The 13666-nt window shown below is 51.0% G+C and overlaps 1 protein-coding gene across 3 annotated transcripts; it reads left to right on the forward strand.

Annotated features, from left to right (window-relative positions):
- Window positions 1–4244: 4244 nt before the first annotated feature.
- SIGMAR1 (sigma non-opioid intracellular receptor 1) lies at window positions 4245–6185 on the forward strand (the record flags this gene model as incomplete). Of its 3 annotated transcripts, none has more annotated exons than XM_084237615.1 (4): window positions 4245–4502; window positions 4635–4835; window positions 4969–5061; window positions 5959–6185. In XM_084237615.1, exons 1-4 carry the CDS (start codon window positions 4352–4354, stop codon window positions 6183–6185), a joined length of 672 nt encoding a protein of 223 aa, XP_084093741.1. In that variant the 5' UTR covers window positions 4245–4351. The 3 variants fall into 3 exon arrangements, with proteins under 3 accessions (XP_084093741.1, XP_084093742.1, XP_084093743.1); XM_084237616.1 differs by having other exon boundaries at window positions 4245–4442; XM_084237617.1 differs by lacking the exon at window positions 4969–5061.
- Window positions 6186–13666: the final 7481 nt, after the last annotated feature.

Here is a 13666-nt window from a genome sequence, read left to right on the forward strand (position 1 = left end):
GCTAGTTCCTCTTAGGATTCTTAGAGAATAGTTAGCTCAGGAGAGTCACAGAAACCAGAGTTATTATAAAAATTTGTTCCCTCAGTCCTGCATTCTCCACTAGATAACCCCCTCTTTATCTTTCCTTTTCTGGCCAAGTTTCTCAAAATACAGTCCATGTTCCCAGCCTTCATTCTTACTTGCACAGTACACTGTAACATGTTTTTTGCCCCATATTAACCAAGGTCAATCATCTTAGTTGCTATAACAAACTACCCCCAAAAGTCAGGGGCTTAGCACTAGAGTCCACCAGCTAGAAGTGATAAAAGGCAGCAAGGGGCACTAAAACTCTAAAATTGGCCAAAGACACTGCCCAAATAGTTTATCGATCACTGTCTGAGTTCTTTAACCACGCGCACAATTGCAAGACTACTCAGGCTCAGAGAACAACAATAATGGGATTTATTTAACAAACCAAGGAAAAGCAAAGAGTTACTGAGGCCAAAAAATGGCCAATTACCTCACCTGAATGTGTCTAGTGTTTTTAAGTTCTAAACAAAAAGCAGCTAAGATGATGTCTTCCCACCACTGAAGACGCAGAGCTCCTCTCCCAAACAATAGACCACACTCACAAGATGGTGTCTTCCTGCCACTGCGGACACACAGCAGCCAGACTATAGGCCAGGTTCCAACTCATGAAGACAACAGAACACTCAACAGGAGATTCTCCGGAGCAACCGAGATGCCCCAGCACATCACCAGACAAGTGACACTCAAAACAGCAGCTGCAGGGCCTCCCTGGTGGTGCAAGAGGTTAAGCACAGCACTGTGAATCTATAGGCAGCCTCTGCAGCACAAGTTCGATCCCCGGCCAGCCAGGGAGCTACCCACATGGCACAGCAGACCTCTCCTGTCTCACCCGCTGCTCCCCTCAGCAGTGCATTTCAGTCAATCTGCCTGTTCTGTTCCCCACTCTGTCTCTGGTGAATCCTCTCATCCACTCCCCACCCCTGCATCTCTAGCCTGCACCCCAGTTCTTGTATTTATAAATAAATAAATATTTTTAAAAAATGAAGCCAACCCCCCTTAAAAACAACAAAAAACAGCAGCTGCAGTGGCCAAATGACCCAACAAACGCCCCACTCATGCGTCTCAGCGAGGTGCCTGGTTCCAGGTCTTTGCCTTCTCTGCCAGGCTGTAATAGCACCAAAACCAGGAGCAGTTTCAGTCGCTTGGCTACTTGCAATTCCTCCAAACTTTTCCTCTCTGAGGTTGGCTGCTGGAAGCCTCTCCACGTCCTTCAGAGGCCCTCAACAGCCTTCTGGAAGGTCAGCGTGGCGGGGGCCGAAATCGCTGACTCTGGAATTGCTGAAGATCCAAAAAAGCTGAACCCCAAACGCTGAATGCTCCAACGATAAATCCGGAACACCGAATCCTGGGAGTTGCTTCAGCAGTCCCTTATATTTATTATCAGTCTCCACCCCAAAATGAAATACTTTGTTCACATTTTCAATGGGGCTATCCATCCTCACCAGCTCCCCGCTCTAGGGGACACCACCTGTAATAATCTTTGGCTTCTGCCACTGGTTACACAATGATAGATGAGGGAAACAGAGAAAATATAAGTAATTTCAAAGCTAACTTTAGGAATCAGAACTGAAAGTGGCATGCACTATTTATACCTACATCTCATTGACTGGAACATAATCAAGCGGCTTCATCTAACTAGAGTAGATTGTGGAATGTAACTAGCTACCCTTGCAAAAGCAAGGATAAAAGCAAAACACAAGAATTTGTGAATGCATAGCATTATCTCTGCTACATGGTCCTGCTGAGAAACCTAATGGTCATGTCCCATCATTTTATTGGACCTGTCAATTACATCTGACTGTTTGACCCTTCATTCCATCACTCCCATGTGTGAGGCTACTCTCTTCCAGTTCTGTTCACCTTTATGTTTTATTTATATAACTAGCACATATAACACCATGTGCCAGGCACTAATTGTTTTCTAAATATGAAGTCATCCAATCTCCATCACTATTTAGGTATGTACTATGAGGTAGGGACTTTTATATATCCCATTTTACATATGAGAAAACTGAGTCACAGAGTTCAAGTAACTTGCCTGATGACACAACTAGTAGGTAGCAGGAGCCAGGTGTTTAACCCAGAGGTTCTTAATCACTGCAGTATACTGCCTCTTTTCTCTTTTGCTTCTCTTCATTTTGGGTCTCTTTTCCCCCTGCCTTTTCCTTAACTATTGGTGTTCTTTTTCTTTAGGACTCTGTCCTCAATCTTCTCTTACTCAATTCTCCCTGCCCGTGACATTTTATCCACTCTATGGTTTTAATTACCACCTTTCCTATAGGCTCCCCAGTGCACTCTAAGCTGGGTGGGACCATGCTTACATTCTTTATGGCAATCTCCCCAGTGGTCACCTCAGAACTTGGCACATAACAGCACTAACAAAGTACCTGTTGCCTGATGGAATGGTAACTCCTAGTTCATTATCTGGAGACTGGATCTGAACACCAGACCTGAGCATTCAATTGTCCATTAGACATGAGTAGGATTTTAGCCAAGTAAGGGGAAGTATGTGGCTTGTGCAGCCCATTTTTTGCTGTTTTTGTGTGTGTGTGTGTGTTTTCCTTCAGAGGTGGTGGATGGAGTTAGGATGAAGAGGAAGAGTACTTCAGAAAGAAGAAAACAGGTCCTGCCAACTATATTTTCAGAGTACTTCTCAAGTTCATTTCTATTTCATCTCCACTGACACAGACCTCCTGTCTTTCTCTTTTTTATTTTTGCATAGAAGAACTAGGATGTAGACCAGAAGTAGGAGGCGGGAGGGTGAGAGGATTCATCAGAGACAAAAGCGGGGAGCAGAAAAGGCAGATTTACCGAAATACACTGCTAAGGGGGGCAGTGCATGAGACAGGAGAGGTCTGCTGGGCATATATGGGTTAGCTCCCTGGCTGGGGATCGAACTCAGGGGCGCTGAGACCTAACCCTTAGGCCTCCTGTCTTTCTGACTGTAGACTTGGTCCAACTCTCATCTTGTTCCCCTCTACTTTGTAGTCCCTTCCCACTGCGTAGGAAAATCTAATCTCATCACTCTCCTGTTTGTTGACAATCCCCAACAGGTTTGTAAGTATAACAGGGTGGTCCCCAGGAAAGGGGGAGATTCCAGGTTTCCTGCCCCACCCAAAAGGAGGGTGGAGCTGTGCAGGGAGAGAAGCTGCAGGGGAGACCGTGGAAGGAAGCAGGATGGAGAGCCAGGAGACCTGGAGGAGGCACATGGAGCCGAGAGACATGTGAAGAAACTGCACGTGCCGTTTGGTCGTGGACTGGTTGACATAGATGTGGGTGAGAGACCCGTGGGGAGGTGACAATAGCGATTTTTGTCTTGATTTTGCTCAGTTCCTTCCAGACTTGTGGTTTCTGATCCTTTTCTGTGGGTCTCCACTGGAAGATGCTTTAGACTTGTGGCAGGCTTTGGGGGATCTCGTTCTGGGCCAATCCTGCTTGGGTGGACTTTTACCCCCAAGGGGACAGGTAACTTTGGGTAGTTGATTTAGAAACTATATTCTTTGCCTTTCCTGTATTGTTTCCTAATTGTATTAAAGTTCCTTCCCGTTAAAGTCTCATATGTTTTGTGTTGATGGAGCAGATGACAGAACCTAATGAGAGTAGGCAGGTTTGCGGGGTCTGGGGTGCCCCCATCCCTGCCCTGTAACACCTTGACCTCTTCTGCTTCAGAACAATGAATGACTTGCAGGCCTCAGAAGCCCCAACGCTGTCTCATTCCCGGGCACCGTTGCTCTTGGAGTGGGTCTCCGCCTGGAAGGCCCTTCCCAGATCTCTTAAAACTTGCGGGAGTGTCACCGCCTCCAGAAAGCCTTCCCTAAACCTCCAGGTAGAGGACCCCCCATCTTCTGCGCTAGCAAAGGCTGGCCTTGGCAGTCTCGGGGCGCCGGGGAGGCCTGCTTCCGGGCTGGTCAGCTTCCCCGCGCCGCAGCCCAGCCGGGCGGGCCTGCCCTTCCGGGGTCTCCCTCCCGCGCCGCCCCGCCGCAAGCCAGCCCGGAAGAGCCGCTGCCCCGCCGCCCCGCCGCGCGCCGCTCGCTGGAAGCCCCGCCCCTCGCCGCGCGCCCCGCCCCGCCCCGCCCTCGGCACCTCCCACTTCCCGCGAGAACACACTTCCGCCCGGGGGGCGGCGCCCGGGTGCCCGCGCGCTCCGATTGGCCGGGCCGCGCCGGACCACGGCGGTGGCGGGGGAACGGGCTGTGGACGGCGCCGCAGCTCGGCGGTAGCGGGCGTCGCGGTCGGGCCCGGGCCCCCTCCTCCGCCTCCCCGCGCCAGGCCGCCCGCCGGGATGCAGTGGGCCGTGGGCCGGCGGTGGGTGTGGGCCGCGCTGCTGCTGGCGGCCGCGGCCGTGCTGGCCCAGGCGGTCAGGCTCTGGCTGGGCGCGCAGAGCTTCGTCTTCCAGCGCGAGGAGATCGCGCAGCTGGCCCGGCAGTACGCGGGTGAGCGGGCGGGCGAGCGGGCGGGCGGGCGGGCGGGGCGGCGCCCGGGGAGGCCGGGGCCGAGTGGGGGGCCCCGGGGGGGCCGTTCCCGAGCTCGGGGCCGGTGCTGCGCCTCACGCTGCTGTCCCCCAGGGCTGGACCACGAGCTGGCCTTCTCTCGGCTGATCGTGGAGCTGCGGAAGCTGCACCCAGGCCACGTGCTGCCCGACGAGGAGCTGCAGTGGGTGTTCGTGAACGCGGGCGGCTGGATGGGCGCCATGTGCCTTCTGCACGCCTCGCTGACAGAGTACGTGCTGCTCTTCGGCACCGCCCTGGGTTCTGGCGGCCACTCGGGTCAGTGCTGGCGACGGGCCGGAGCGGGAGGCTCGGGCTGTGCTAGGGCCCATGCCCTCCTTTCTGAGGTTTGGCCAGTCTGTGTGATGGTGCTGATGCCCTGATACTCGGTGTCCATTTTGTTGTCCCTCAGGGCGCTATTGGGCTGAGATCTCGGACACCATCATCTCTGGCACCTTTCACCAGTGGAGAGAAGGCACTACCAAAAGTGAGGTCTTCTACCCAGGTGGGTAGGGATGCTCTGTCCGAGAGGAGAGGCCGGGCCCTTCTCTTGGGGTGAGCAGAGACGGGGGAGGGAGCTATGGCATGGAAAAGAAGTGTGGTGAGGGCTCTCTCCCTGGTTCCCTTATTCCTAGGTATGCCACAGGTAGGCAGTTGAGCCAAGACAAGGGCCCCTGTTGCTTTACTCTGTGAAAAGGAAGCAACACATGGCTGCCTTTAACCATGTCTGATTTTTATCTGCCAGGACACGTTTATTATTATTATTATTATTATTATTATTATTATTATTTTCAAGATAATTGGCTTCTCTTCAGCCAGTATTCTAACAGTTATTGGGAAGACAATTGGGTACTCAGAAATACTCTCCTATTGCCCCAAGGGATAAGGTAGACAGTATTTTTTCACTTAATTATATATATGCAATTTATATAAAAAGTAGAGCAATTTATGTAAAAAGTAGAACTCCCAAATAAGTTTGAGGTAGAATATTATAAGCACAACAGGGATTGTAACTGAATAGCTACCTTTCTCTGAAAGCCTCAAGAATCTTGTAACCACCCTTCCCTATCTAATGGGCCTAGCAGAAGTTCAGCTAAATTTCTGCTAGATGTGAGTGAGGCTTGGGAATACAGACTTCCATGACACCCCTATCATGGTCAGGTGAGGTGGACTGCCTTTGTTTCCCCCAAGAGCAAGTGATGCCACAGAACTGAATTTAAGAGAGGTTTTCTTGGCCTCCTACCCTCCAGATGGGAGAAGGGGCCAGTGAGGAAAGGCTTCTTCATTTTCCTAAAGCTCTCTCTCCATCCCCTACCCCTAGATAGCTCATAGGCCAGGGAGATGGCAGTAATGAAGGACAGCAGCAGGGCTAGAATGCTCATGAGTGCTCCCTGTCCCCCAGGGGAGACAGTGGTGCATGGGCCTGGCGAGGCAACGGCTGTGGAATGGGGGCCAAACACGTGGATGGTGGAGTACGGCCGGGGTGTCATCCCATCTACCCTGGCCTTTGCGCTGGCCGACACGATCTTCAGCACGCAGGACTTCCTCACCTTCTTCTATACTCTTCGAGCTTATGCCCGGGGCCTCCGGCTTGAGCTCACCACCTACCTCTTCGGCCAGGACCCCTGACCAACCAGGCCTGAAAAGAGGACCTGTGGATGAACAGGAGCGGGCAGGCCCGCACACATCCACATACTGGATCCCTTGTGAAAAGACAGGGACATACTCACAACATGCAGATACTGAGTTCCTGGCATACAAGCAGGGACATACATGCTTATATAACCAAACAGATCCGTGGGAACATATGGGACACGCACTCAGATACTGAATCCTGTGTGTATGGGCGCATCATGCATTCATACCCATCCAGAGAGGGCTCCCCACATATGCCAAGGGGGCCAGTCATGTTCAAACACATATCACAAGCTTGACTCACTAACTCAGGCCTTTCCAGAGCTTTCCTGACCCCACTCAGGGCTCTGGAGTTAGGGTTGGAGGTGGGTATTGTATTCTGCCTGGGTCTGATCCCTCAACCCAGCAGCAAAGGAGGGCCTTGGGGAAGACGAGCTGCCTCTGGAGGCCCCCTTCACCCGCAGCTATGATGCTCTTCCCCTTCCTTTCCCTGTCCTCACCATATGCCTTACCCCCATCTATTCCCCTGCTATGCAAGTGCCCTCATGGTCTGGTACCCACCCTTTCAGCAATCAAGTTGGCTGGGGAACCAGAAGAATGTGGAGAATGCTGAGGTCCAAGGCCTCCTGTCCTAAATGACCACCTTCCTTCCCTGGGGTATGGTGGGGAGAATGACCTCAGCCCAGGGCCCACCACTGGGGAGAGGATCTGGTGTGTTTAGGTCCAAGGGGGCCATCTCTGGCCTAGAGAAGGCCATTTCTACGCATACCCCATCACAGTTTCCAGACACTGCCCCTGATGCATTCTCTAACCATTTGTCTGTCTCTTAATAAAAACCTGTTGAACAGTTCTATTTCTTTGTGTGTGACAGCAGCAGGACAACCTGCTAACTCCTGGGGGCCTCTGGAAAGGCTTTCCTTTGTGTGACTTACTTTATAGACAGTGTCTTTGGGCCACACTAGGGACAATGTACTTTCGTGTGTTCAGTAATCACTTAGGAGGTGTATTGAGTCTTTAGGTAACTGGGTCTGTCTCCACAGCTCAGTTCTGGGTTGAGACCTTAGGATCAGCATGTTATTATAATAAGATCCCACAATTTTGAATGCTGCACTTGAAAATCTCACGGATGGGTGAGGCAGTTTGTGTCTTGGTCTTGCCTCTGCCTTTGCCTTTGCCATTCTGGGGAGTCTTACCTGGATGGCCACAGGGTGGCAGTGTGCACCCACTTTTGAACAGAAAGGGACATAATCCATCTTTTTCCTACCTTTCCAGATTATGTCCACCCCTCACCAGAGCAAGAGTTCCTCCCCTTCATGGCCTGCATTTTCTAGGATCCTCACTTCTGTGGGGGCTCTGAGGAGTGGGGAATAAGCACATTGTCTGATGTCGGAGGTTGGTAGGAACAGGACTAGGGTGAAGCAAGAGAGTTGCCTCAGGTGTTTGCCCTCTCGGCACTTACTTCATCTTGACTGTGCTCTGAGGTTGAAAAAGGCCCAGATCACTCACTCATTAGGACTCCCAGTATATTAACAATAGATGGAACTAATAAAAACCTGATATTCTAATAAACAGAAATACCCAAAAGTACACAACCATTTGGAAACAACATCAAGAGTCTTAAGTTTGTGGCTCTGAAAGAATGAGGTCAAAGCAAAATGACCTTCCTGAACACCCATCACCACCTTGTTGGTTGTGGTGTCCTGACTGGGACCTCCCCCCTCGTCATGGGTTCCAAAGTCACTCCTCCAAGGGTTTCTTCCCCCTGTAGCCCAGTTCTGCCTCGGCTCAGAGCCCACATTTATCAGGGATACCCAGACATCCCTCCCATAAGGACTAGGTTCCTAACTTCCTAGTCTGTTGCTAAGTCCAGTGGGGTTTTCTTCTCCACTTTAATTTGACACAGTTAATCACTCTTAGCTTCTAAGATACTTCTTCATTGCCTCTTTTGCTAGATCCTTTGTAACTGCTCAACCTCTGATTTCTCAGGACCCAATCCTCAAATTTCTCTGAATTCCCAGGTGAACTTGGCCATTTTGTGACTTTGAATATTACCTATGTCTTTTCTCCAGTTTTATCAAGATAAAGTTGCATTGTATTTGTTTAAAATGTCAACATATGGGCCTCCCCTGGTGGCGCATCAATTGAGCACTGGATTGCAAAGCTGCCTGCTGCTGCACCCAGTTCCGTCTGGGGCCGCTGGGTGAGGGTCCCACATGGCCCGCAGACCTCTCCTGCCACCTGCTGCTCCCCTCAGCAGTGTACTTTGCCAGTCTGCCTGCTCTGCTCTCCCCTCTGGCTCTGGTGACTATAGTTATTGCATAGTGACTATAGTTATTGCAAGTTGCTTAGAGAGTAGATCTGGAAATTCTCACACAAGAAAAACAGAATTTGTAACTATGGGAGGTGATGGATGTTAACTATCCTTATTGTGATAATCATTTTGTAATCTATACGTTATTTGTAAGATTTATTTATTTATACAAGCACTGGGTACAGTCAGAAACACGGGAGGGTGAGAGAATTCACCAGAGCCAGAGCGAAAGCAGAACAGGCAGTGATGAAGTACACTGCTGAGGGGAGCAGCGGGCATGGCAGGAGAGGTCTGCACACCATGTACATTACTTTTTTTTTTAAGATTTATTTATGCATGCAAGAACTGGGGTATAGGCCAGAGGTGCAGGGGGTGAGCGTGGGAACAGAACAGGAAGATTGACTGACTGAAATACACTGCCGAGGGGAACAATGAGCAAGACAGGAGAGGTCTGCTGCACCATGTGGGTTATCTCCATGGCCGGGGATCAAACTCATGCTGCAGTAGCTTCATACTGCTGCGATTTATGCTGTACATTATTTCCCAGGAACTTGTAACTGAAGGTTTATTTCTTTCGGCTACATGTTTTCCCCATCTCCAGCCTCTGGCAGCCACCAATCTATTCTCTGTTTTTCTATGATTTTTTAAGATTCCACATATAAATGAGGTTATACAATATTTGTCTTTGACTTATTTCACTGAGCTTATTACCTTTAGGGATGACTGGGCCTCCCTGGTGGCACAAGGGGTTAAGCAAAGCACTGTGAAACTGTCCACAACTTCTGTAGCACGAGTTCTATCCCCGGCTAGGGAACTACCCACATGGCGCAGGAGACCTCTATTGTCTTGCCCACGGCTCCCCTCAGCAGTATATTTCAGTCTGCCTATTCTGTTCCCCACTCTGGTGAATCCTCTCACCCTCTATACCTCTGGCCTACACCCCAGTTCTTATATGCATAAATAAATCTCTTTTTTAATTTGTTTATGCATACAAGAACTGGGGTACAGGCCAGAGGTGTGGGTGGTGAGAGGATTCACCAGAGAGAGTGGGGAACAGAACATGCAGATTGACTAAAATAACACTGCTGAGGGGAGCAGTGGACGAGACAGGAGAGGTCTGCTGTGCCATGTGGGTAGCCCTGGCTAGGGATCAAACTCATGCTGCAGTGGTTGCTGACAGCGTCATAGGTTGCATCTTAACCCCTTGCACCACCAGGGAGGCCCCCTTAAAAAAAAAAAAAAAAAAAAAAGGATGGCACTCATGCTTGCATCATATAAGGTGAGTTCTCCACACAACAACCAGAGTCACTTTCACTGTCTGCTCAGATATTCCCAAAGGCATCTCATCTCATTCAGTCTTTTCACTGCCCCCAGGATCCAACTCCAAGGCCTGTGTTTCCACTAACCAAATATCTAGCCATTCATTTCAGGGACCCTCAGAACTAGCCCAGCAGCCTGCTTGCTATTTTCTGACACATCAAACAAACATACTTCCATCCATATCAGGATACTTGCACCTGCTGTTCTGACTGCAGTGCTCTTCCCTAGGAATCCAGATTGTTCCCCTCCTCCCCTCCTTTGATTTCTGCTCAGTGAGTCCCTCCATGCTTCTATAAAGTTTTTGATACTGCTCCCATTAAGAAGCAAACTGATTTCCTCTCCCCTGAATGTGGACTGGGCTTAGATGTATGCTTTTAACAAATATTATATGACAGAACTGACAGTCTGATTCCCACAACAAAGTATCACTACCTATTTAGTCTCTCTGCTTGGATGTTGGGAGGTCACTCAGTAGTTCAGTGGAGAGGTTCCCCCCCGGGGAGAAAAGCATCCTGCCTATAGCCTTGCAAGTGAGCCATTTTGGTAGTGGATCCTCCAGTCCCAGTCTTCATTAGAGAGGCAGTGAGCCAAAACCAGCTAAGCCAGCCTCCCATCCCTGACCCGCAGAATTGTGAGAAAATAAATTTGTTGTTTGAAGCTGCTAAGGTTGAGTGTAATTTGTTATAGTCATAACTAACTAGCACACCACTTTTCCTATTTTCCCAGCCCAGATTTTTCTCCATTTTAATTATCACCATTTGACACTATGTGTGTGTATTCATACATACATATATATATATATATATATATATATATCATTACACCATTCCAATAGGGTATTGTTTTATTTACCCCAGTGGTCAGTAGTGCCTGGTATAAAATTGGTGCTTATGGGCCTCCCCGGTGGCGCAGCGGTTGAGCGCTGGGTTGCGAAGCTGCCCGCAGCCTCCGCAGCGCCAGTTCGATCCCCGGCTGCTCCCCGGCCACCGGAGGAGGGTCCCACATGGCGCACAGACCTCTCCTGCCGCCCGCTGCTCCCCTCAGCAGTGTACCTCGGTCCTTCTGCCTGCTCTGCTCCCCGCTCTGGCTCTGGTGAATTCTCTCACCCTCCTGCGCTTCTGACTGTACCCAGTGCATGTATAAACAAAACAAACAAATAAATAAAACATGCCTCTATTAAAAAAAAAAAATCTTAATAAAAAAATAAAATAAAATTGGTGCTTAGTAAATACGCATGGGATGAACGGAAGTCCAGTTCTGCCTCTGAGGTGCCTGTGTGTGTGTGAGACAACCCTTCCTCTATAGATGAGTTGAACCAGTCCACAGTCAGGCTTTTTCCTTCCTCTCAGCCCTTTCCAGTTGCAGCCTTCCTGGTCTAGATGCCAAAGACTTGATTGACATCCCCCTCTCCTCTGCACCCTGAAAAGCAATCTCCAAACCCTCAGAACTAGAATTTCCCCAAGCCAGTAGCTATACTTTTGCAGGAGGAATCTTATCATCTATCTCTCTCCATACACCTCCTCTTTGTTTATTTTTTTTTAAAGATTTATTTATGCAAACAAGAGCTGGGGTACAGGCCAGAGATGTGGGGGGTGAGAGGATTCATCAGAGACAGAGTGGGGAACAGAACAGGCAGATTAGCTGAAGTAAACTGCTGAGGGGAGCAGCGGGCGAGTCAGGAGAGGTCTGCTGCTCCATGTGGGTTGCTCCCTGGCCCGCCGGGAATTGAACTCATGCTGCAGAGGCTGCATGCCACCAGGGAGGCCCCAGACACCTCCTCTTTGAACTACCAACCAGGAAGCCAACTGGGCACAGAGGTCTCACAGTTATGTACCTTCTGCCCTCCAGTGCCTCAGGAGAACCTCACGGCATGTTTGCCTGCCTCTGCACATTCCCTGAGCCTGTCTGTGGACCCAGCCTCAAAGAGGGGTAGGCAGAGGAAGGGCTTGACTCTGTCCCCAAGAGAACTCTTACCACACAAAGCCATGGAGGAGGAGGGTCTGGCCATCAGTTCTAAAGTTTGTGCAGAAGGGCACTGGAGCAAGCCAAAGGTATGAGCAGGAACAAACCTCAGTGTGGCCAGGGATGGGCTAAAGAGAACAAGGACTTATACACCAGTGGCAGCTGGACTGGAGACAGGAAGAGTTAGGTAGTATCACCCAACCAGAGGATACCAGTAAGATTCACTGATAGTGTGGGCCAGGCCTAGCTGGGTCCAAGAGGAGGGAACTGATTTGGAGAGGAGGGGAGAGGCAAAGGTCACACGTGGATTTCTGCCGTTTAGAGGACTCTTACTCTGAAACATGTGCCTCACTGGGTATAAAGTCAGAGGATGATACCCCCCAGTAGGGTGTGACATTTATATACCCACGCTAAGTGTCGCCCCTACAGATGTGTGTTGTTCACACACACTTGACATCACCTCTGGGTGGCACTCTTGATTTTAATATGTCCGTACCTTTGGGCACAAGAAACTGGGGCATGTATGTGGATGCCTGAGAGGAGTGGGGTTCAGGCTGCACACAGGAGAAATTGTGGCTTGCCATTCAGAACCCCCATAAAGGAACAGCATCTTAGCATCTGGCAGATAACTGGGATAAAGTGACTAAAAGTGGTTGATTAACAGGATCTGGAGAAACATGTTGGGGAGTCACACAAATGAGTGGAGGATGTGCAAAGACAGGCAAATTGGTAATCACTACTGAAATGCATGATGAGTACCAGAGGTCTGCTATGCTGTTCACTCTTGTGTGGCTGTTTGATTTATTTGTTTGTTTGTTTGTTTGTTTGTTTATACAAGCACTGGGTACAGTCAGAAGTGTGGGAGGGTGAGAGAATTCACCAGAGCCAGAGTGGGGAGCAGAGCAGGCAGACTGACGAAGTACACTGCTGAGGGGAGCAGCGGGTACGGCAGGAGAGGTCTGTGTGCCATGTGGGACCCTCGCCCGGCGTTCGGGGATCGAACCGGCGCTGCAGAGGCTGTGGGCAGCTTCACAACCCAGCGCTCAACCGCTGCACCACCGTGGAGGCCCTTGTGTGGCTGTTTGAAATCTTCCATAACAGAACATCATCTAGAGCTAAAAACCGGCTGTATCTGCATGTGGTCTGTGTACCTTGCTGTGGGTGTGTAGTCTTCTCAGAGGCCTCTGATAAGTGCAGAGGTGTGAATCCACTGCTTTATAGACGTATTGTACAAACTGCAGTGTGTGCAGCACGTGGACAGGCTTGCCACACTCACCCCAGCTTCCCACAAAGTGATCCCCCTCATGATCAGGACCTCCCCAGGTCATTGTGCACTGGTAACCAAGTAGGTGAGGGGACAAAGCAGCCAGGTGCCTGAACTTGTGACGAGTGTGTTGGTGTGTGAACACGGCTGTTTGTCTATGAATGCCAGGCACTGAGGCGGGGGCACGACTTGCGAGCTTGGGCGGGGCCCTGGCCCGGAGTCCAGCGCGGCAGACCAAAAGCCCAGAGGTGGTGGACCTCTCACTCCCTGTGCAAGATTCCCGGCAGCTCTCCAGAGCCCCTCCCCGCTGAACCTGGCCGTTTGGAGGGTGGGAGACACCTGTTGGGGGGGCTGGGAGCGGCAGTGCCCACCGGAGCTCTCTCCGTGCGCCCCCGCCCGCCCCGGCCGGGCTCGGGTCCCGCCCCCGCGGCCAGCAGCGCCGGAGTGAGCGCACCGCGGCCAGAGGAGCGCGCGCCGGCGGGAGCGCACCGCGGGGTACCCGGGCGCAGGGAAGCGAGCCGAGGCCAGGGTCGCCCGCCCGGGAGGCGGGCGGAGCAAGGGAGCATCGTGGAGACGCCGGGGGCAGCGGGCCGCGCCAGGCTGGTGAGTGTGGCCGCC

This window comes from Talpa europaea (assembly GCF_964194135.1).
Source record: "Talpa europaea genome assembly, chromosome: 7".
Taxonomy (NCBI): Eukaryota; Metazoa; Chordata; class Mammalia; order Eulipotyphla; family Talpidae; genus Talpa; species Talpa europaea.